General features: G+C 41.7%; 2 protein-coding genes across 6 annotated transcripts in view; both read left to right on the forward strand.

Moving 5' to 3' along the window:
• Positions 1 to 7208, forward strand: part of LOC306845318 (ubiquitin carboxyl-terminal hydrolase 9X-like) — a 52587-nt gene extending 45379 nt beyond the window's left edge. For all 4 annotated transcript variants that reach the window (XM_079378031.1, XM_079378028.1, XM_079378029.1 and 1 more), the window contains 7 exons: positions 10 to 195; positions 1183 to 1403; positions 1801 to 1889; positions 1969 to 2125; positions 3244 to 3456; positions 4721 to 4816; positions 5416 to 7208. In XM_079378031.1, the coding sequence (XP_079234157.1) occupies positions 10 to 195; positions 1183 to 1403; positions 1801 to 1889; positions 1969 to 2125; positions 3244 to 3456; positions 4721 to 4816; positions 5416 to 5553 (1100 nt within the window). In that variant the 3' untranslated portion in view covers positions 5554 to 7208. The remainder of the gene's footprint in view (positions 1 to 9; positions 196 to 1182; positions 1404 to 1800; positions 1890 to 1968; positions 2126 to 3243; positions 3457 to 4720; positions 4817 to 5415) is intronic.
• Positions 7209 to 9377: 2169 nt separating this feature from the next.
• Positions 9378 to 23097, forward strand: LOC306845319 (putative ATP-dependent RNA helicase an3). Of its 2 annotated transcripts, none has more exons than XM_079378033.1 (19): positions 9378 to 9730; positions 10914 to 10962; positions 11053 to 11100; positions 12060 to 12206; positions 12352 to 12484; positions 13754 to 13861; positions 14423 to 14522; positions 14610 to 14745; positions 14826 to 14923; positions 15008 to 15106; positions 15202 to 15362; positions 15703 to 15847; positions 17523 to 17667; positions 18060 to 18110; positions 18573 to 18754; positions 18832 to 18949; positions 20006 to 20162; positions 20242 to 20366; positions 20515 to 23097. In XM_079378033.1, the coding sequence occupies exons 1-19, from the start codon at positions 9686 to 9688 to the stop codon at positions 20586 to 20588; spliced, it is 2121 nt and encodes a 706-aa protein (XP_079234159.1). In that variant the 5' UTR covers positions 9378 to 9685; the 3' UTR covers positions 20589 to 23097. The 2 variants fall into 2 exon arrangements, with proteins under 2 accessions (XP_079234159.1, XP_079234158.1); XM_079378032.1 differs by having other exon boundaries at positions 9412 to 9730; positions 12060 to 12254.
• Positions 23098 to 24092: the final 995 nt, after the last annotated feature.

The raw sequence follows: 24092 nt of genomic DNA on the forward strand, positions 1-24092 counted from the left end.
CTGCTGCAGGTCTGGCAGAAAAGACGCAGCTGCTCAAGCTGAGCGTTCCAGCCACATTCATGCTGGTGGCGCTGGACGAGGGTCCCGGTCCTCCCATCAAGTATCAGTACGCCGAGCTCGGGAAACTCTACGCCGTGGTTTCACAGCTGGTGCGCTGCTGTGACGTGTCCTCGCGCATGCAGTCCTCCATTAATGGTGAGTGTTAAATACGCTGGCGTCCTTTCACTAACCCTGCCCTCGAATAAAGATTTTTCTGATCAGTAGTCGTTCATTTGAAGCGATTAGTCGACTAATCGCACGTTTATATTAAGAAACCATATAAATCATGATAATGAGCCTTTAATTGCCATGAAGCTTGCTACAGTGCACCGCAGAGGTAATGATTATGAACGCTTCAGGGAAAAAACAGCAAGAAGACTACCTTGACATCATCATAATTAATTGATAAACTAGTGTTTACTGTATTCTCGGCTGCACTCGTCATCTCCACAGTGAACAGGCACATTTCATACAGATTGCATAATCTGAAAATATGTTTCCATTTGAATTGGTTCATTTAGAAGTAGACATTTCACTTTCTGTAGATATATTTTTTATAGGCAAGCACGGAATTTCGGTTCCGTTTTTTTCACCCTGTTTGCTTTCATTATTGTACAAAAGCACAACATTTTGTTGATATTGTGAATGCACACAAATAAAAGTAGACCTTTCACAGATTCGAAAGATGTATTTCTCTTGTCTGTATGAGCAAAAAGGATTTTAAGTTGAATGGAAGTGACCATCTGCTCCATCTGTCATGCAGTGAGCGCGCTACTATTCAATAGCGTGCCTTTTTCTAGGTTTACGTTAAAGCCTACGGCCACTACTCACATGTTTCAGATGATAAGCCACATTTGAGGTCGAAACGAACGTTTGCATGTCCTGACCGATGTACTGGAATTACCACACAGACCAGCTAACCCTACATTTCACTGCTGGTTATACTCTGTATAATTGTGTATGTGACACACAAAAAATCTTGAATCTTGAGCTATTAATAATCTGTGATTTTTATTTTGTCTGTGACTAAGCGTCTAATAAAATTGCTTGAATAAGCCTCTTCTCGTCGACTATTGGGGGGCAGCCCTACATCAAACGAAGGCTCTCAGGGTCTCGCTCTTTTCGCTCTCTCTCCTCTCGCAGGTAACCTACCTCTGGCCAATCCATACGGCGACCCCAGCCTCACGGCTCCCATCATGCCCCTGCAGCAGCTGGTGACCGAAATCCTGTTTGTGCGCACCAGCTACGTGAAGAAGATCATCGAGGACTGCAGCAATTCTGAGGAGACCGTGAAGCTGCTGCGCTTCTGCTGCTGGGAGAACCCACAGTTCTCCTCCACGGTCCTCAGCGAGCTGCTCTGGCAGGTTAGTCAATCAGAAGTCATTACTACAGCGATTAATCGGCACTGATAGCTGTAAAATTGTGTATTGCACATTTTTCAGAGAAGCATTTGTCTTTCCGTGGTAGTACTGGGCAACGATTCAACATTTACTAGTACTAATACATTTTTAAATTCTAAAGTTTCTGATGTTAACATTTTAATGATCAATATAATACTTTTTTCATTTACAAAGTCTGGTTCAGTACAATATTTTTTTGTTTATTTTTTTAAATAGTAAAGCATTATTTACGTTTTCGTTCAGTATGTATTTAAAAACTATCGGTTGATTAATCGGTATCGGTTTGGTCCGACCTAGCTACAGGCATCAGTAAGATCTCCAGTGTTTACAGTGTGTTCTGTGCTTCCCGGTCCTGCGTCAGGTGGCGTATTCCTACACCTATGAGTTGAGGCCTTACCTGGATCTCCTGCTGCAGATCCTCCTGATTGAGGACTCATGGCAGACGCACCGGTGAGTCGCAGATCTGCGTGATGATGACCGCGTCTGAATGGCACACAACGAGCAGTCCTCATATCAGTTCTCTCTTTAGGATCCACAATGTTTTAAAGGGCATTCCTGATGATCGAGACGGGCTCTTTGACACCATCCAGCGCTCCAAGAACCATTATCAGAAACGAGCCTATCAGTGCATTAAATGCATGGTGGCCCTCTTCACCAACTGCTCTGTGGCTTATCAGATCCTGCAGGTGAGGCCGACGTGTTGCCATGTGCATTTACAGCTTACAGTTATTCGTTATTTTAATTCCTTTTCATTTCTTTGATTAAATATACAATGAAATGTAAAAAAAAAAAAAAATGATTTATACTATTTGTATATATTTTTTTCCACATTTATTTCTATATTTCATTATCACATTTTCATAGTTTTATTTTAAAGTTTGAGAATGATATTTTAGTTTTTTTTGACATTTTCTTAGACAAGAAATTACGTAAGAACCTGGATGAGATGTACAAACATTCACTCTTATATCTGCTGAAAACTGCTACGTTAATGTTTCTGTACATTGTGACGAATAACATTAATGGCATTACATCTGAGAAATGAGAAAAAGCCAGTAGTCTGCATCCCTGAAAATTAATGTCTGTCGTTTAACATTTTTTTATCGCAAACAGTTGGCAAATATTGCTGAATATTCTGGTCATGTTTTGCTGTTTTAATCTTACTTCAGCTCATATTTAAGTGCAGCTCAGCTCTTCGATTTGATTTCAGTGCTTTTGAGCCGCTGCTCCGAGCCGTTCGTCTGGGCTTACTAGAATTCATTCTTTATATAGCCTATATTTACTAGTGCTGTCAATCGATTAATCGCACCCAAAATAAAAGTTTTTGTATATATTATATGTACTGTGTATATTTATTATGTATATATCATTACACACACATGCATGTATATGTTTAAGAAATATTTTTATATATATGTAAATATTTTCAAAATATATGCTGTGTGTGTATATATGCATAATAAACGAACACAGTACACACATTATGTAAACGCACACTTTTGGATGCGATTAATGGTTTGACAGCACTAATATTTGCACATCAGGCAGGCCTTCATTGTACAGCGGCCCACCGGGAAAACTCCCAGTGCTCCAGATGAAGCAAGAACAATTCAGTTTGAGCTAGACCTCTCCAAGAGCTGGAGTCTTGGCTCTTCACGTAGAGCTGGAAGGATCTTTCTATGTTCGTGGGACAGCGAAGCTTCTTACGAGGAAGTCAACACTTGTTGGGAAAACTTTGCAAATCTTAGCGAGTAGCGATTGTTTTTGTTGATGTTGTAGTGATTGTTTTGGTGGTGTATGACAGAGTAACGGGGATCTGAAGAGGAAGTGGACGTGGGCAGTGGAGTGGCTAGGCGATGAGCTGGAGAGAAGGCCGTACACGGGAAACCCTCAGTACAGCTACAACAACTGGTCTCCGCCGGTCCAGAGCAACGAGACGTCCAACGGCTACTTCCTCGAGCGCTCCCACAGCGCACGCATGACGCTGGCCAAGGCCTGCGAGCTCTGTCCTGAAGAGGTGAGCTGTCCGGATCAATAGGGATCTAACCATATTAGCAGTAGTCTCGATATCATGACCGTATGAAACTATAGGTCTTAGACAAGAAAGTGTGGTTTTTAAAAATATGTTTAAACTGCTTAATCTGGGCAGTCGTGGCCTAATGGATAGAGAGTTAGACTTGTAACCTGAAGGTCGTGGGTTCGAGTCTCAGGTCCGGCAGGGATTGTAGGTGGGGGGGGGGGGGGGTGAATAACCAGCGCTCTCTCCACCCTCAATACCACGACTGAGAGACCCTTGAGCAAGACACCGAACCCCCAACTGCTCCCCGGGCGCCGCAGGCACTGCTCCGGGTGTGTGTTCACTACTGAGTGTACACTTGGATGGGTTAAATGCAGAGCACTAATTCTGAGTATGGGTCACTATACTTGGCCACACACCACTTACCTTTCCCCTAGCATAACAGGTCGTTAAATTGGGTCCTTCTCAAACAAACTCAATCCGAAAGCACAATATAATCTCTTCATCAAGTCTGTTTTAAGTCGAAGCACACTTAGTTCAGACGATCAGCTGCTGATCCGCTGTTTTCTGCGTCTCAGAACAGCTCCGTTCACACTGAATGAATGCAGTCAACTCCTTTATTACATCTGATGTGAGTTTAGCACGCGTTTGGAAACCCAACAGCTGCCAGTGATGCTTTATTTTCAGATTCGCATAATTCCCAACATTTTAATGGGCAGATGATTACAGCGCTTCACTAGATTTGTAGTGAGATGTGTTTTTGTGCCTGTTTTCACTGAAGCTGGAGTTTTCCTTCAAAATAAAAGCTCTACTGCTGTTTCTGTCAAAATAAAAGCTGTATATGAATTACTGACAGCGAGCGGTTTAAATCCAGTCCAAATTTAAAATATCTTTCAAGTGTAGAAATTAAGAAAAGTATTGTAATTTCCCTACTGTAGTGTAAAACAAAAATAATGTACCTATGATATATTCATTTTCATTTATTTTACAGAGCAATTGTTTTACAATACATTACTGTCTATTGCTGGCTATTACTGTCATAGGAATAACAACAATATACAATTATTATTATTATTATTATTCTCATCTGAGTGTGCTGCAGCCTAGATGTAGGCTAAGAGTTCAGTAATGCTGAGATATTGATGCTTAATGGCTAAAATGCTAACATCTACAGTGACTTGCGTCCAAGCTGTACGTGTTATCAGTTCATGCGTTCCCTGGGAATCGCTCTACTAGATCAACACATGTTTGTTTGTTTGTTCAGGAGCCAGATGATCAGGAAGCACCTGATGAGCACGACTCGTCTCCGCCGGAGGACACGGCCCTCTATCCTCATTCTCCAGGGACGCAGTATCAGCAGGTGACGTCCACACACTAGTCCTTCATACACCAGCGATGACCGTCTCAGCCCAAAGTTACATGCTTTTATGCTCATGGTGGAATTTATTCAGTATTGTAGTTTGTGCACTTTTTCTTATTGGATAACTTTATTCTACTCGACTGTGTGCATAAGCATTTTTAGGATTTATGTGCATCTTGGCGTTTCCATCCAGTGTTTTTTTATGCACTGTTCCAAAATGCACATAAAAATATGTAGGATGTAAACATAGCTATTGTTAGATCTTCATCAGCCTCTCTGACTCGTGTTGTGTTCCTCGACTGAGCCTGGTTTCTCCCAAGGTTTTCTGTCACCGATGGAGTTTTGGTTCCTCTGGCTTGCTTAGTTGGGGACACTTTCCAGCGATATCGGCGACTTGATCGCACAAATACTATTAGAACTGAACGGAGCTGGATGATAACATCACTGAATTCAATGATGAACTGCTTTTAACTGAAAATTGAGTGTTTACTATTGTCCTTCTGCATTACTGACACACTATTTAATAAAGCTGCACACAATCTGTATTGTTAAAAGCGCTGTATAAATAAAGCTGGTTTGATTGTTTTCTCTCTCTGCAGCCGAATAACCAGCCTCACGGGCAGCCCTACACCGGCCCGGCCGCCCAGCACATGAATAACCCGCAGAGACCCCCGCAGAGGCCTCAAGAAAGCTGGGAAGGAACCGACGAGGTCCCTCCAGTCCAGACTAAAGAGTAGCAGTCACCCACACCTCCCGCTCGTTTCCAGGACCGAGACCAGGCTCCTAACACTCTCTCTGACAGCGCTGACGGCCCTCTCCATACTCCATCTGTCTCTGATGATGACCCTGGAGCGGTCGCGGGTGTCCACACCGCCTGCCTGCAGAGTTCGGTGCGCAGACGCAGACGTGCTACTCTCGGTGTGAACCGTCGCTGTATCGGAGCGTGCAGGAATGTGATGGTGTATATAGTGTGCAAACATCTGGACCTTTGGACGCCCTCCAGCTCCATCATCATCATCTGAAAACACCACAGCAGCCGAATGAAGGGAAACCCGAGTGTTGCTCGTATGCGTCAGTGTGGACCGTTGCGACAAACGCTGCATCCTCGCGACTCTCCGTGGGGTTTCTGGGTCAACTGTGTCGCTCTACTGATTTAGACGGCATTGAAATCTTTCTGATTTGTTTTGTTTTTCTTTTAGGAGTGTGATCTTCTGTTAGGGTCTTGAACAGCACATCCGCTTCATCCTTATTAATGTTGGTGTGATAAAGTGGCTGCAGATTGGCACCTTTACTCCACAGACTACATTCTCTCTGGCGCTCGAGCCCATGTCTCATTAGTATTGTCAGCGAGCTGGAAAGTGTAATAACTCGTTAATGTTTTGCCACCATTGAATGGAATTTCAGTTGCCCTAGTTCTGAGTTTGGTTCTTGGCTCCTCCCACCTGCTCTGTCCCTGTCCAATGAAAATGCAGCCCCGGCCACACTGCACACTGTATCCGGGGAGATTTGCAGGGAGAGGTCATCAGGATGCATTCATCAGCTGTACTGGATTTATAAAGTGTGGCTCTTTTGTCTAAATACCAAAATCCCTGCGAGGGAAATTGAAGCCCACCATATTCTATTTTGCAGTTTTCTTTAATAGAGGTTATTTTGTTGAATCTGAGAAGAAAGTGTTTGAATGCAAAGGCGTTGTTATTTTTAAGAGGATATTTACTGTACAGAGTTCAGTGAGCCCTGTTTTGGCCGCCCGTGGTTTACGGTGTGAGGTTGGATTCTGGAGCTGCTTTGTGACGTTTTCACTTGAAGTCTTTCTTTTTCTGCACAGACGTATAATAACAGAAGCATTGCACCACTAGAAACAATAAATTAAACCCTTCAAAGCAAGCTTGACTTTTTATTAGCTTTCCGATGATTTCTATATAAGGTACATTTTGTAAATACCTGCGTTTCACAGACATGCTCGTGCTCGTTAAATCATCGCGTCCTGAGAGATTCGGTTCAGTAGACGCCACGTGAATTTGCTGAAGGTTATCCTGAAACATCTGCCAAAACCCATCCTAACAAAGACTGAACTGGGTAGTGAGCGGGTTAAACCGTCTTAACTAGCACTACAGGTCCTCCTTCTCTCAGGCCAGCTGTTAAGAATACAGGAGGATCTCACAAGCTTCGTTTGGTTTGTTCTTGTGCTCCATTTTTGTAAACGCCTCATCAGAATGACATTTGCCTTCTGCTTTGTTTTTGCTTTTTCTGGTTTAATTTAGTTTGAATTCTAAAGCTCTTTTTGTGAAACGTGCATGGATAATATTCCTCGATTGGCCTTTGAGCACTGTACAAACCCAGCACACTGTAAAATTATACTTTAAAGGTAAAAAAATAAATGGTATTTGAATTACGTGTCTGTCTACTACACTGACCCACATCCTCAGCTCAAAACATCTAAAAATACTGCTCATGGTTTAATGTGTGCAATGAAACGCTGTGTGTGTACTCTGACATTTCAGTCAGGAAGCAGCATCATGTTTCGAAGGGGTTTTGTAAAATGACTTCTCCGTTAAACGACTGGACTGGACGACTCTTCTTTCTGAAACTTCTCCTCTGCCGTCTCTTTCTGTTCAGGTTTGAGCGCACAGAGAAAACTGTGATGATTCACTGCAAACACATGAAATAAACCTGTAGACATTCAGGTGTGTTCTGCACAGAGAAATCCTCCAGCAGTGAACGCACACGTCCTGTAGCTCAACACTACCATACAGAAAATATCTGTCCCTGCAGCACAGAAGCAGTCATGAGTAACACAGGTATATCTGTAGCAATTTTCCTACATTTCACTGCTGGTTATACTCTGTATAATTGTGTGTGACACACAAAAATCTTGAATAGACAACAATACATTGTATGGATCAAAATTATACATTTTCCTTTTATGCCAAAAATCATTAGGATATTAAGATCATGTTCCATGAAGATATTTAGTAAATTTCCTACTGTAAATATATCAAAACTTCATTTCTGATATAATATAATAGACAAATAAATAAAATTACAAACCTTTTTTTGGGGGGGGCCTCACTTTATACAATAGCATACCTGCTTACAATACTATGAGTTCTAATAGCCTTTTTGTTTGTGCAATTACACAGGACTTTACAATACAGCTTGAAATCGTTTATAAAATGAGAAAGTTTGGTCTGGAGCCTGACCACTTCATTTTATGAATATGAAACTTCCCCATTAAAATTAACAATTGTATGAAGTATGCTTTATCTTTATCAAATCCACGATCACCGAAGTATATTATACATCAAATCCACTCAGCTGCAGAGAAATGTCCAACATTTTCTTAATAACTCCACATCAATCCAAAATATTTTTGTATGTATACAGTGAAAAAATAAATGAAAAATAGTTTCCTTTTCACCTTTACAGAAATCACAAGAGTAATCAATTTCTAATTTAAAATGTTCCAGCACATGTTTAACTGGATATATTCTATGCATTATTTTAAAAGAAGCCTCCTTTACTTTATTATTAATATAGAACTTGTCTACTGTTCGCCAAGCTTGACGCCAATTCACTTCTCCAAATACAGAAGACCAGAAAAAGCCAGCTGGAGGATAAACAGTGTTATTAAGTATATTCCTAATATAGTTATTTGAGAGTCTGTTTTGTATAATATTTGTATTACCAATTAATATTTTACTCTTGATCTCTTCAAAATTCAAATCTTTCTCCTGCGATGCACTTCTGAGAAGGGTCTTTTTGAGGGATTGCATCCATTACAACTGCAAAATCTTTAGGTCTAACTGGGATTTTAAATTTATTAATAAATCCCTGATACGTCAATAAAACTCCATCATTGTTTAAGAGCTGGATAACTACTATAATGTTGTTTTCAAACCAGTAATCAAAATATAAAGATTTATTTTTGTATAAGATATTTGTTGTTCCAAATATAACAGCTCCTTGGAGAGAAATGATGTTTGTAGGCCAGGTCCAGGCCATAACAGCTTGCTTATGACATTTTGCAAGCTTAACTGGTAGTTTTTCAATTGAATAATTGCACTTCAACAAAAAATCGAGGTCACCCAATTGCTTAAAGAAATATTTGGGAAAGGAGTTCCAAATACTGTCTTTATTTTTTAAGTACTGAATAAGCCAATTTATTTTAAATACATTGTTTAAAGTATCATAACTCAACACCTCTAAACCACCATTATCTTTGGAGTTGCATAAAATGTCTTTTCTCAGGTAATGAGGCTTATGTTTCCAGATAAAATCAATAAGCATTGTATCCAGTTGTTTCGTAACTTTAGGAGGAATCCGATGATAAGGATGTATAGACTGATCTGGAAATACCTTCAGCTTTTGACAGAAGTACCCGCCCCTGAATTGACAAATCCCTTTGCAACCACATATTAAATCTCTTACTAGTTTTTGTAATAATTGGACTGAAATTTAAATCATTACGCAAATATTCATCTTTACATATAACATCACCGATTCATCTCCGCTGTTGTAAACAGATCCGTGTGGCGTAGCTGCTCAAAGTCTCGCGAGAGTTCTGTCGTCCAATAAAGTGACGCGGTTTCCGCTGCGCTCTTATTTCACCTCAGATTGAGAAAGACGCGCAGCTCCGATTATCTTCGACGCGAAGTCTTCCTCAGACACACAGAAGAACATTAAAACACAAACGCTTCATCCTAAAGCGACGTTAACGCTTCGGAGGAACCCGTTTTTCTTTCCTTTGTTCAGAGTTACACGTCTTACCGACCGGCGTCGACGGGAACCACGGGACACGAGCGAGAGCGACATACCGGCGAACAAAGAAACCCATTTGAGTGCGACATCAACCCTCATCACCCGTTAGTTATGAGTCATGTGGCCGTCGAGAATGTGCACGGTCTAGACCAGCAGGTAAGCCGGGGTCGACAGCGGGGTTTCGGGCTGTTTCGGGCGCGGAGCGTGTTTAAGATGGAGGCTGTGAGGAGCGGATGATGGCGGAGCTGCGGCGCGTCACACGCGGCTGCGCTCACGGGCTGCTTTAATTACCGGCTTTTATGAGTTTAGAAAGGGTTTCGTGTAAGTTAGAGATTGAGGTGTAGTTTATAAACGGCTGTGTAGTTCATAGACGCGCGACACAGATCAATAGATCGAGCTGCAGAACTCTCCGCTGCTGGATGCGTGGCCTGCTTCTGGCCCTTTGTCTGACCTGCGCTCGATTTCGCTCTATTTACCTTTATATTATATATTTACGGTCATTTACACCTTATTAACAACTGGCTTTGTTTTTGTATGTTAGATGAACCCAAACGAACACGAATATCTCGATGTAAACATGCCAAACGCGTTTTAAATATCATTTAATAAGTCTGGATAAATATGAACCTGGAGCACAAAACCAGTCATAAGAGTACATTTTTTGAAATTGAGGTTTCTACATCATCTGAATAAATAATCTTTCCATTGATGTATGGTTTGTTATGATAGGACAATATTTGTCTGAGATACAACTATTAGAAAATCTGGAATCTGAGGGAGCAAAAAAATCTAAATATTGAGAAAATCTCCTTTAAAGTTGTTCAAATGAAGTTCTTAGCAATGCATATTACTAATCAGAAATGAAGTTTTGATATATTTATGGTAGGAAATGTACTAAATATCTTGATGGAACATGATCTTAATATCCTAATGATTTTTGTCATAAAAGAGAAATGTATAATTTTGATCCATACAATGTATTGTTGTCTATTGCTACAGATATACCTGTGTTACTCATGACTGCTTTTGTGCTGCAGGGACAGAAAGGGTCACACAGAGTGATTATATATTATATTCAGATGTAAGTGAATATAATTGCGTCGTCATGTCTCGGGGTTTGATTGTTGCGGTATGAATCCGGTCATCAGTGTCTGATGATGTTGTCTAGTAATGGTTTCAGCTGATGATGTTACTGAGGAGCGCGGAAGGCTTGAATGAAGTCGGTTCTGATCTCGGTAACGAGCTCGAGAGCGCCTCCGGTGGAATCCGTTACTTCCTCTCACACCGATCCTCGTTCAGCTCTTCAAGGGTTTTTTTAACTCCGTCGTTTCTCTTTCAGCTCGCTGTCCTAGACTTGAACTCCGCTGATCTTCAAGGAGTCACTGGAAGTGAGTATCTGTTTCTTAGCTGGTTCTCTCTTCAGTGTTGCTCTGGATGCAGAGTTGTGTTTGTCTTGCTAACAGTCTGTCCTTCTCCAGGGCGCTACATTCCACCTCATTTAAGGAACAAAGAAGCTTCCAAAAATGGTACGTAACGTTACACTTTTCTTCTAGACGTGTCTGGTTAGCCCTAAAGCTCCAGTGCTGTTGGAGATTGTCTGACTTAAAGACAGCGTGGTGTTTGTTTGTGGCTCAGCATGTCTGTAGGACGTCTGTCAACTTTCCATCCAAAGGTGCGAGTTTAACTTGTGCGCACAACTGGAATATTGCATAAAACGTTTGCGAATAAGCACCGTTTACATCCAAGTCAAAATTGTCACTTCCTGATAAACTGATAAGTCTATTATTATTATTATTATTTGTATAGTGCTTTTAACAATACAAATTGTGTCAAAGCAGCTTTACATTGGCTTGAAATAATGCTGGGTGGCTTTATATCAGCTTTACAGTATTTAGGCGAGAAATAGTGTCATTCTCCTCTGGCCAGACAAAATCAGCAGTTTACATCTAGACTAAAGCAGAATCAGATTGTGCAAAGGACTCATCTGGTTCCTGTGGTCTTGTCCCGATGGCACTAATTATCACTAAGAAAACTAGGTGAAGCCACTGAATATAATAATTTTCATATGTGATCAATTACATGCACCTCAGAGCCAGCAGACAAAACCCTGTCAGTGCTTTCAGAGGTGGATGCTGCAGTTTGGGAACGCAGTCGTGTAAGAGTTATTCAGAACTATTTTGATGGCAGGCTTTGCTCCGGCTTTTCAGAACCACCAAAACATTTGAGATGCACTGTTTTTGTTTAAAGACCCCACTCGGATGAGGGGGAAATATTAAGAGTAGATGCTCTCATGTCTGCATTTACTTTAAATTTTCTGCTATTTGCAAGCAATGCCATCGTAGTCGGTCAAGTCGAGGACTGGTTGCAGACTACTGAACTAGGGCCGAGTCGTCCGCGCCAGAAAGCTCAGCTCCATCTAAAGGGCGATGGAACGCTTCTAGCTCACGTGTGTTAAGTAACATCATCCTCTCGCTCTCTTGCAAAGATGCTCCCGGAGGATGGGATAACGGACGCAGCAATGGCTTCGTGAACGGCTGCAATGATGGCCGTGACAACCGCATGAACGGGGGCAACAGTTTCGGAGGCCGCGGATCCATGCGCAACGACCGCGGAGGAAGAGGTGGCTTCAGAGGTAAAACCAGCGGGTCCTACAACCCAATCCAGCCAATGCAGAGCGCAGGCAGGTGTCTTCGACATGCGTCTGAGAGAGCTTGCTTTGCTGTTTGACTACAGGACTTGTGTTGCTGCTTTTTGATATGAATCGTTCTCTTTAATAGGATTTGGTTATGACAACAAAGAGGCCGGTGGGTGGAATGCCCAAAAAGACACAGCCTACAACAGCTTTGGCGGCCGCTCTGACAGAGGCAAATCATCTTTCTTCAATGACCGCGGGTCTTCATCCAGGGGGCGGTGAGGCTTGCTTTTTTTTTGCTTTTTTAAACTTTCATTCTTTATAGAATGAAGTAGAGCTGCACAATTTATCATTAAAAGACCACGATCTCGATTAAAACACCCATGTGATGTCATATTATTCAATGACAAGGATTCGCCCGTGTCTATTAAACCTTTGAAAACCTTACGGGAACTTTCAAATCTGCGCTTGCACTAGTGCTGCTCGATTATGACAATCATGATCTCGGTTATTTTGGTCAATATTGTAATCACGATTATTTAAAAAGATTACGAGTGGGCCAAGTACAACCAAAACTTTATATGAAATATTTATTTAAAGATGGTGATATCAAGTATATATTTTTGGTGATACGGTTGCTGTCACATCTACATTTTAGAGACCAGTGAAATGGCATAATTCTCAATACCTTAGCAGAATACCAGAGTAACTAAAATTAGTAAAAAATAATTTAAAAATCTAAAGTAGCTATTCAGTTAACAGCCTACTAGAGAAATTGACTAACCTAATGTCGGCCTAAAATAAAACCGCATAGTCTTCTCTGTAAGAATTTAAACTTTCTTTGTTCCTTATTAAAGCTACAGAAGTCCTTCAGTCAAGAGCAGTGTGTGATGCTGAATTTGTCTTGTTTGACTTTAATATAAAGCACACAGCAGGAATATTAGCCCGCTGTCACTGAGGCGCACGGATCCAATTTACTGTTACACAAGTATTTTCATTCTCAAGATTTATTACATAACCGACAAGGGTTTCCGTGAATAATCACCAAGCGCCACGGTGTATTTGACCGTTTAGGCGCTAAAAGATGTCAGTGTTGTTCCATCTCTGAGAGCAGACATGGTAATCTTCCCGAGGAACAGCGCAAGTTCTCTCTCACACTTTTATAGTTTGGATATAAACATTGATGTCTATGGTAGCAATCAAAATATAGCAAATCACCATTTTAAAAGTAATTCACTCTTCAAATAACGTTTGTGTAGGTTACATTGTTTGGCCACTAGATGGCGACAAGTGACTTAAAATATAGTTGTCATTGAATCATTCATTCAAACCAGTTCTTCGTATTAAAAACTTATTTTTAAAATTATTTTATATATTTAAATTAACAAACAGTTAAACTGACTGCAGCAATTAATATTTTGCCACAGCCTTTTGTAAATTATGCATTCATTTAAGATCAGAATCGTGCTGCACAAGAATGAACTTTGACTCGTGATGGAAGTCTCTGTAAGTCCTGGATTCGTCTGAAGCGGTGTTGTGCTTGGCAGGTACGAGCGTGGCGGTTTTGGCGGCGGTGGGAACAGCCGATGGGCGGAGGACTCCAGAGACGATGAAGATTGGTCCAAACCGTTGGCTCCCAATGAGCGCGTGGAACAGTGAGTGTTGCCGTTTTGATATGACACTGCTCTCAGGTTCCTGTGAAGGTGTTTGTACTTCCATATCCTTAAAAAATGACTGACATCAGATTGAACATCAGATCTGGAGTAGTTACGATATTCATATGTGTCCCTGCAGCACAAAAGCAGTCATCAGTAACACAGGTATATCTGTAGCAATAGCCAACAATACATTGTATGGGTCAAAATTATACATTTCTCTTTTATGACAAAAATCATTAGGATATTAAGATCATGTTCCATGAAGATATTTAGTAAATCTCCTACCGTAAATATATCTCAACTTCATTTTTGATTAGTAATATGCATTGCTAAGAACTTCATTTGAACAACTTTAAAGGAGATTTTCTCAATATTTAGATTTTTTTGCTCCCTCAGATTCCAGATTTTCTAATAGTTGTATCTCAGACAAATATTGTCCTATCATAACAAACCATACATCAATGGAAAGATCATTTATTCAGCTTTCAAAATGGACCCTTATGACCTGGAGGTTGCGTGTGATTTTGTCTGACGCTTGTTTTTCCTGTTTTCTTGCAGTGAGCTCTTCTCTGGAAGCAACACAGGGATTAACTTTGAGAAATATGATGACATTCCTGTTGAAGCCACAGGCCAGAACTGTCCACAACATATTGAGAGTGTGAGTCACCTGATCCAGATATGAGTTGAATTGCAAATAATTTTTTTTTAAATAAATTCTTCATCTGTGTGTGTTGTTGTAATGCAGTTCCATGATATCGATATGGGAGAGATCATCATGGGTAATATAAACCTGAGCCGCTACACACGGCCTACTCCAGTCCAGAAGTATGCTATTCCCATCATCAAGACAAAGAGAGACCTGATGGCGTGCGCACAGACAGGTCAGATGTCCGTTTAGTTGCTCATGTTTTTTTTGGTGTATGCTAAATGCTTGATTGACGTTGTCTGTTACTTTAACTAGGTTCTGGTAAGACTGCAGCCTTCCTGTTGCCAGTCCTGAGTCAGATATACACTGAAGGACCAGGAGAGGCGCTGCAGGCGGCGAAGAACAATGCACAGGTAGTACTTCCTGTTTGCCAATTGATAAAGAACTGGCTCTCTACATTTGGCGTTTATCTTAACTGGGAGCATTCTTGTCTTTAGGAAAATGGGAAATATGGCCGCCGTAAGCAGTATCCCATTTCACTGGTTTTAGCCCCAACAAGGGAGCTGGCTGTCCAGATCTATGATGAGGCCAGGAAGGTAATAAACAACCAGAACAGTCTCATTGGAACTTCCTGATTTCTGATGGTTGAAATGTATTTAAATAGTTTTTTTTTTTTTCTTCGTGTGTGTAGGTTGCGTACCGCTCTCATGTGCGGCCCTGTGTGGTGTATGGAGGCGCTGATATCGGTCAGCAGATTCGTGATCTGGAGAGAGGCTGCCATCTGCTGGTGGCCACGCCTGGGCGTCTGGTGGACATGATGGAGCGGGGCAAGATCGGCCTGGACTACTGCAAGTATGTCAAAGATCTGCTGCACTTTGTGCCTCTGTGGAACGTGGTTGTGTTTGCTGTTGTTTTTACGATGAGCGAATTTCCACCGGTCTGTTATTGTGGTGACATTTCCACGCCCCTAAACGTGACAACGCAGAACAAAACTAAACGTGATTGGTTGCTTTACCTGTCAGTCATATGGCCTCTTGGGCGGGCCTTGGCCATTCAAAGCAGCCGTCAGTCTGAAGGTCTGGCTACGTGAGACTACTTTTAATGGTACCCAGTTTTAGGTCCAAGAATGCATTGGCTTTTCATACGTCACTGTTTTGTGTCTTGACCGTGAGCTGTGCGTTTCTGTCGTTAGCTATTTGGTGCTGGATGAAGCAGACAGGATGTTGGACATGGGCTTTGAGCCACAGATTCGCCGGATCGTCGAACAGGACACCATGCCGCCCAAAGGGCTTCGTCAGACCATGATGTTCAGTGCCACCTTCCCCAAAGAGATCCAGGTGAGTGTTTCAGCCTGAAGACATCTTGTAATGTTATAGTCTTAAGTAGGGATGCATCGATCCGATACTCAGGATCGGTATCGGCTCCGATACTGGAATTTCTGCTGGATCGGGTATCTGTCAGACGAGACCGATCCAAATCCGATATTGTGCGTATACTATTGTGTTATTGTTAAGCCCCACGAAAGCACAAAAACATTAGAAAGCACCATAGTCCAAGTGTTCTGAAGCGTTCCATAGTTTAATGTGAGGTACAGATGAATATTTAAGTCGTTAAATTCAAGTTCAGGTAACTTCTTCTCTCCGCTGCTTCTTTCTGTCATCCTCCGTTCAGCATTCAAACTGTCACGTTCGGTTAAGACAGTCAAGATGATGAAACTCTCCAAGAGCGCTCAATAACGGAGTTATAACTGTTAAACCTTTGTGCTTTGAACTTCTCTGTGGAGCTGCTCGCTGTGACTCCGTCTGATTCAAGCGCATCATTCTGCGCACGGGAAGCCATAAGCACTTTGTGCCGCTCTCTATTGGAGCTTTTCCTATTATAATGCTTTTGCGCAATGAAAGATTATTTATAGCGTTTCTTGTTCTGTCCTATCAAGGCTATTAATAATCTAATGTATAGCACAGTAATGGAGGCAGCAGCATTTATGATATATATGATAGATGGGACTGCTCTATCATGTCGCTGCCTTCATTGTGCTATACATTTAAAAGAAATGTCTCTTTAATTTTATAGTTATAAATAAATACATTTACTTGTTTTCATTCATGTACTTTACAACAATACAAACATTTGACCAGATATAGTCCTTCGCATATTCACTTTTATTTGTTCCCCACTAAATGTTATCACTAAATGGGCCTGTTTACACCTGGTCATTTCATGCGTTTTCGCTGATCCGATATCTATCTGATTTGTTAAACGTTTCAATTTACACATGGCCACAAAGTCCCAAAACGGATATAAATCCGATCTTCAATTCCTGCGCTATATTTAAATGTAATGAAATTCACTTCAACGAAATCAAAAGATAAGCGCTGCATTTGATTAATTATCAGCTCATTTCAAGATCAGAGAGCGCAATAGGAGAGCACGTGGCATCAGCACTGGGAAGATAAGTTTGTCTTATACTTTTAATGAAGAGTATTGTTGATCGTCTGCGTCTTCCAGTTTCATTCTCGGCAGTTTGCGTGTCTTCTGAAGAGATACTCAGCTACTCGTCCGTGGCGATGCGTGTTGCGTAACACGGTCTCACACGTTTATTTACATTTTGGGACGAGTAAAACTTACATGTGGTTTGAACAACCAGATGCATTTACACATGTCCAGTTTGGTTTGGAACCAGACCACCTCCTGAAGTGGTTTGAGCGATCAGATTTATATTACGAAACGCATGAAGTGACCAGGTGTAAACAGCCCCTATATATTTTTTCATTAAAATGAAGTTGTCTAATATATTGTTTAACACACAAGAGTGACACAGAAGTATAGAAATTCTACATTGATTTAAAAAAAAAAAAAAAAAACTGCGCTGGGATCGTATCGGAATTGGTTGATACTCAGAATTTTCTGGATCGGATCTGAAAAAATATCGTTGCATCCCTAGTCTTAAGATGCATCTGGCTTGTCCTGTTTATTAGATTTGTCTGAGTTTTGGGGTTTAATGTTTCCTAGATCTTGGCTCGTGACTTCCTGGAGGAATATATCTTCTTGGCTGTGGGCAGGGTTGGTTCTACCTCGGAGAATATCACCCAGAAGGTGGTGTGGGTTGAAGAAAATGACAAGAGGTCCTTCCTGCTTGACTTGCTCAATGCCACAGGTACATATGCCCGTAAATGACCTTCAAACACCTTCATCTGATTTTGTCTTTGCAGTCATTTCAGTATGATCGTGATGGCAGATTGCTCTTCACGGGATGTCATGTTTAAGGAGATTTAAATTAGCTTGTTTTGGGAGCGGACTAAACTAGTCTTTAGGTAAAAGTGACTTTTGAGGTTGAGTAAAATGGGAAAGGTGAATTTTATTGTCTCAGCGGTTCTCTAGACACCAGAAATATGAAATTTAAGATTCAGTCAGCTACAGATACAGAAAATTATGAATTGCATGCTCCACCAGCACCTGAACACAGAGCTTCATTTGAACCCATGTAAACCTTATCAAGACTGAAACTGATATTTGTTGAAGCTCATCATAAGGTCTGGTTTTATTCAGTCATTCCGAATGAGGTTCAGGACAGTACGGGGGAGAACGTAGAAAAACCTGGTGAGTAGAGACGTTTATCTGTCCACTGGAAGTGGAACGAATGTAAGTCTCATCTCACGTCTTCATTTTGCTTGAACATTGTTTGTTTTCCAACCCCTCCCTTCCCATGTCAAATGAGCTCTAGTTCTCATGCTGTTAGGATCTTGACGTTAATTTTTTACTTTTTATTTCTCTTTCCCTCCCCCATATTTCTTTGGAAGTAGTCATGCTCTTTTTCAGTGGTTCTTTCCTGCGGCTGGATCTGTGCATGAAGTGGCATGTAACCAATGCCATGTTAAAATTATAAAGCCATAAGACTGCTGTAATTTGGTTGCATTCAGCAGGATAACACATGGTGTTAACGCAAAGTTCACTTCTATGAGATCCAAATGCTTGTCACTCCCTGTTTGTTGCTGTTCATTAGCTTCTGCTTGTACTGAAGCGTGATGCAAGTTGTTGATGGTCTTCATTTCCTCCCAACAGGTAAAGAGTCTTTGACTTTGGTGTTTGTTGAGACCAAGAAGGGAGCTGACGCTCTCGAGGACTTCCTGTACCGTGAAGGCTACTCCTGCACCAGCATTCATGGCGACCGATCCCAGAGAGACCGCGAGGAAGCGCTCCACCAGTTCCGCTCCGGGAAATGCCCCATCTTAGTAGCCACGGCTGTACGCTGTCTTCCCGCTTTCGTTTGTTTAATCTGTGGTATGTTTTGGTGCAAGCCTCAAACTGTTTTGTTCCACAGGTGGCTGCTCGTGGTCTGGACATCTCCAACGTGAAACACGTCATTAACTTTGACCTGCCCAGTGACATCGAGGAGTACGTCCACCGCATCGGGCGCACCGGGCGCGTGGGCAACCTTGGTAATTACAGTGACCCTGCTGATGATTGCAGTGACCGTAACTACGTTTACATGGACACTTTTTGCTTCCATCGGAATTAATTCATTCTGACTGACGAATCGGAGCATAGGGTTTACATGAACGCTAAATAAAGTGACCGGGTTGATGTAAGCGTTTATATCACAAGCTTCTGATTGGGTTGAATCTTTTGACATGTCAAAAAGCACACTTGATATTTACTACTATCTATATTTATTTGGGTCCTAATTAGGCGACGAGTTGTCCTGTGCCCAAAACCCGTCGTCTGTGGATAAGTCTTACACAAGGACTGATGGGACATTGTGCTGCTCCACTTTACAGACGCTGAGTGAAAGCAGAATTTTAGAATGACTGGACACTCATTTATGACACTTTATTCGCCAAAGAGCTGCTCATTCTGCACATCATTACACTATTTTTACGTCAGTGCACATGCGCAGTATTTTCCAGTTTTGGTTTTCAATCCGATCAAGTATTCTCACTCGGATTACAAGAGAAATAGACCACCCATTACAATCCGGTTGAAATTTTATGATTGACATGGTTACATGTGACTTTTATTCTGATAGTGCTTCTAGTTCAATTGCGATCGGATTATTAGAGGCCATGTAAACTAGGGTGACCATACGTCGGACACGTCTTTGCCAGGATTTGTTTTCATGCTTGCTAAAGGTAGTGATCAAAGTAGTTTGACCAATAACATGCAGGCATTGTACATAACGGACCGATCATGGTGTGTGTGTGAGAAGGTGGGATCTACGGTCAAAGCGATGTAATTACGTATTGGGTGTGTTAGAGTTAAGTGACGCAGCTCAGACCGATCAGTGTTTGACACGGTACCTCCAGCATTTTGAAAGCATAAGGAACCGTCTGTATGGTACTTTTGTCATACACTCATGCACACGCAAACAAAGCCAAAACCTAGATATCTTAGACTATATAGAAATCCTGGCCAGGATGCGTCTGGCGAAAACTGGCATCTGCTGCATCTTAATGCATCCCAAGTCTCAATTCAGCTGTTTTATTGGGTCGTCACAGGTCTTGCCACATCATTCTTCAATGATAAGAATGGCAACATCACCAAGGACCTGCTGGACATCTTGGTGGAGGCCAAACAGGAAGTCCCGTCCTGGCTGGAGAGCTTGGCCTATGAGCACCAACACAAGAGCAGCAGCCGCGGCGGGCGCTCCAAGAGGTGAGGCGCTTTCCCAAAGCTTTTTCCTTTTTACCATCGTCCCCAGGGCAACTTGTTAAAACAGTTTGGTGTTTTTCAGGTTTTCTGGTGGTTTTGGTGCCAGAGACTACCGTCAGACCAGTAGCGGCACCAGCAGCGGAGGCTTCGGGAGTCGTGGCGGCCGTAACCCTGGAGGACATGGTGGGAACCGTGGATTTGGTGGTGGTAAGGGTCTGGTTCGCTTGAGAACGCCCTCATTGGGGGGAGAGGCCTTGGTGGCTTTTCTTGACTTGCTGCTTTCGAAGATATTTTCCACTTTAGCTGCATGACAACCCAGTTCATGAGTAACTTACCTGGTGTTTCTGGTCCTCAGGTGGCTTTGGTAACTTCTACAGCAGTGATGGCTATGGAGGAAACTATTCCCAGGTGGACTGGTGGGGAAACTAAGACTCCTTCCTTCACCTCTTCACTCCCCACGATGACAGTGGATCACCATGCCAAACTCACTGAATGGAAACCACATGTACCATAGCCAGACTATATACCCTGTGTAGCTTTGAAGAACTTTGCAGTACATTACCAGCTGTGATTCTCTGACCACATCCGGCGAGGCTTGAGCTCCGTGGGACACGGGGACGCCGGGATTTCTGGAGGTTCGACTGTAGCAGGACAACGGGGAACGGAAGCAGAAGTTTGCTTTAGATTCTTGGACTCTAGTTTTCCACTACATCTCTTTTCTTTATACTAAATGAGAATCATTTGTTTGTTAATGTGCTGTGCCTTTAAATTTAGACTTGCTGTGTTTTGTTTTTCCGTTCTCCTTTTTAAATGTCTGGCTGACAGTTGCCCCCCCCCCCTTTTTTTTTTTTTTCCCCCATTCAAAAGATTTGTTTGGATGGTATAACAAAAGCTTGGATGTAATCAAACCTTGGCAAAGTCTGGGATGGTCTGTCACAACCTCATTTTGAACTGAAATTTTGTATGGGGTCACCTGACCCCCTTCTATTGGCTTGTACCCTCTTGTGGTAAAACTATCACAAGGGAGTTAAAAATATTCAGTGTTGGAAGGAAAAGATCTCGCTCACTCTATCCTGGAGAGGCGTCAATAAGAGACGGAAGTCTTGTGAGAAAAGAAACCAAGCCATTCCAGTATATTATCTTAAATTTGGATGTGATGAACCGTGTCTGCCTCCCGCCGGCCGATCCGCTTCACAACCGTACCGCAGAGGCAGCTAGTTCAGTACCACACGCTAGCTGTTTAGCGGGGTTTAACTTTATTTTCTTTTTTTTTTACTTTCTTTTTTTTTTTTGAACCTTTGTGGAGGTAGCAATTGGATTTAACTCTTTCTTCCTTCGAAATCCATTCTTGAGGTCGATTAGCGCTGGGCTTGTGACAGCTTCCATAGTGAAGAGTTCGGATGGCTTCTCTAGGACCACGACCTCAGAGCGGACGGGCCCAGAAAGCCCAGCTCGTCTCTGAAGAAATCCGCATGCTAGTGTTCTTGTTTTTTGGTCAAGGAGATTTTCAAACCGATTTCTGCAGCAGGCTTTTACGTTCGTTACAAGAAACATGTGTTCACGTTTTGGTTTTTCTCTTTTTCAAGCTGCGTTGAATTCCAAAAGACATCCTCGGCTTTACTCTTGAGACACGGCTCCCTCGTGACCCCTGGATCTTAGGGAGGCCTGGGGTCAGTAGAATTCAGGGTACACCACGGGAAACCGCACGAGACGAGCTGCAGGGTGTGAAACCAGACTCGTGAAGGAGGTTTCCACGGCATCCTGGCCAAAGACAGGGTTCTTTTCAAACTCCCGTGAGTGGGATGCATTTAACTGAAGTGCAATAGATTTACTCTCAAGCGTGTTGTGCCTTTTGACATGAATTTGGAAAAGGTGACCTGAAGCAGATGCGTTGACAGTATTGAGGTGACTGGAGAGCAGTGGTGCTACTTAGGCCCTTCTGTGTTTCTTAGGCCCATCCAGTTTTACAGAAGTTGTTTTATTGCACATCTAGGGTTTTATATAAGTGTCTTTTGAGTGCGTGTCTTTAAGCTTCCAAATATTGTGTGTGAAGATTGAAAACGCAGCTTGTTTACAAAAGGGGAAGGGTTCTCCAATAGTTAACCAGGATTGATTTGGGACCAGGGGGATTAGCAGTGGGGAATTTAGCTATTTGCACAGATTACTAGATTCTACTTTTGCTGCTAGTTTGTGTAATTTATTAAGCATTTTTGAGAAATATTTATTTTTATAAGCCTAAAAGTGATAGTTTCAAGTAACTTGACCAAAAGACAGTACAAAAACACTGGCACTTGAATGTTGAATGTCACCCGTATGCGTGAAATTTATATTTTTCGGGGTAGTGTGAGCTTTTTAATGTTTAAGGTCATTTTGGACTCAGCCGAAATCCACATGTGTAATTGGTCAATCTGATTAAAGGAATCAATCCAATCAGTCAAACTCTGAATTGGCAGCCAAGATTTGAACGATAAACAACCATGCCAAGGTTTGGAAAACGTTACAGAAATATTTTTGTAAATGTGTATCAGTGCAAAGTGTTCAGATTCTCCAGTTTTTTTTTTTTTTTTCTTTTTTTTTTTTTTTCAATATTTCATTTGTACCCCCAGTGAATGTCTGGCACACGGCAATCTTAAGTAACAAAAACATGTGGTTATTCTCTATTGTTGCATTTGCATATTGGGCTATGGCGCTGGTGTTCTCTGACAGGTTTGGCTGAAAATTCAGTCTTAATTACATAATCAGTTATGGGTGAGGTGTTGAAAGCATGACGTGAGAGGCTTTTAATTGACCAAATCATGTGAAAGAACATCACCAGAGCCCTTAGAGTTAGAGTATTTGCTTTATGTACTAGTTTAGAGGCTGTGCACTGCACGAAAAATAAAATGTTTATTGTATGATTTTACCAAATTAAAGTTGGAAATTGCAAATACAGAAACTGCTCTGGCATCTTGCGTGCTTATTACCTTCAGGGATAGTTCAGTGGAGAAAGAAGATTGTCGTTTGCTTGCCTTCATGTTCTTCCGAAACTGACTCGTCTGTGGAACAAAAAGATGGAGGCTGATTGGTTTCAATGTAATTCTAATGGCGGAGGAGAACTAGCCTCTCTCTTGACCATCGGTTCTAGTTTTGTCTTCCATTGAAGTGGCACAGGAGGTGAGAAATTAGGCACCATCTTTTACAGTAATGTTTTTTGGGCGTCGGGGTTTTCACGCCAGACGTGTTGCTCCACTAATTTCCATTCATACCCTGCGAAGTTCCTCTGAATGTGAAAGTTCACCTGTGAATTTGACTTGAGACCAGATGAAGACTTGGGTCACCTTTTAATTTCAAAGAACACAGACCTCGCATTTACAGAAATCAAGTAGATGGTATTTGTGAAAATCATTATTTTTAATTTAGTTATTTTAATTGGAAAAATCTCTAACGATGTCAGGGGAAATTTTGCATGAATCTGGCTGGTTCTGCCTTCTAATTTTCTTGCCCATTGACTTTTAAACTACAGCATTATAAACAATTAATTTAACATCCCACCAATAGAATCCATCACATACCAGCAGACACCATTATAGTTTCCATTAAAACAATACAATTCCCATTAGAACCATTAAATCAAGTACATTTTCTAGTGTTTAGGGCAGGGTTCTATTGGGGTTTTTTCGGCAGGGATGTCACATGGATTATTTTAACGATGTCCTATGTTTCTGGACCTTGATCTTGTTAATTGTTGTCTATGGAGGGTCAGAGAGCTCTCGGAATTCATCAAATATCTTAATTTGTGTTCAGAAGACGAACGAAGGTCTTCGGGTTTGGACGACATGAGGGTGAGTAATGACAGAATTTTCATTTTTGGGTGAACTATCCCTTTAATTATAACTAGCTGTTAAGATGATTATGGTTGGCTAATTCTGTGGAACACAAATCTGCATGTCAGAT

This window comes from Barbus barbus, assembly GCF_936440315.1.
Source record: "Barbus barbus genome assembly, chromosome: 25".
Lineage (NCBI taxonomy): Eukaryota > Metazoa > Chordata > Actinopteri > Cypriniformes > Cyprinidae > Barbus > Barbus barbus.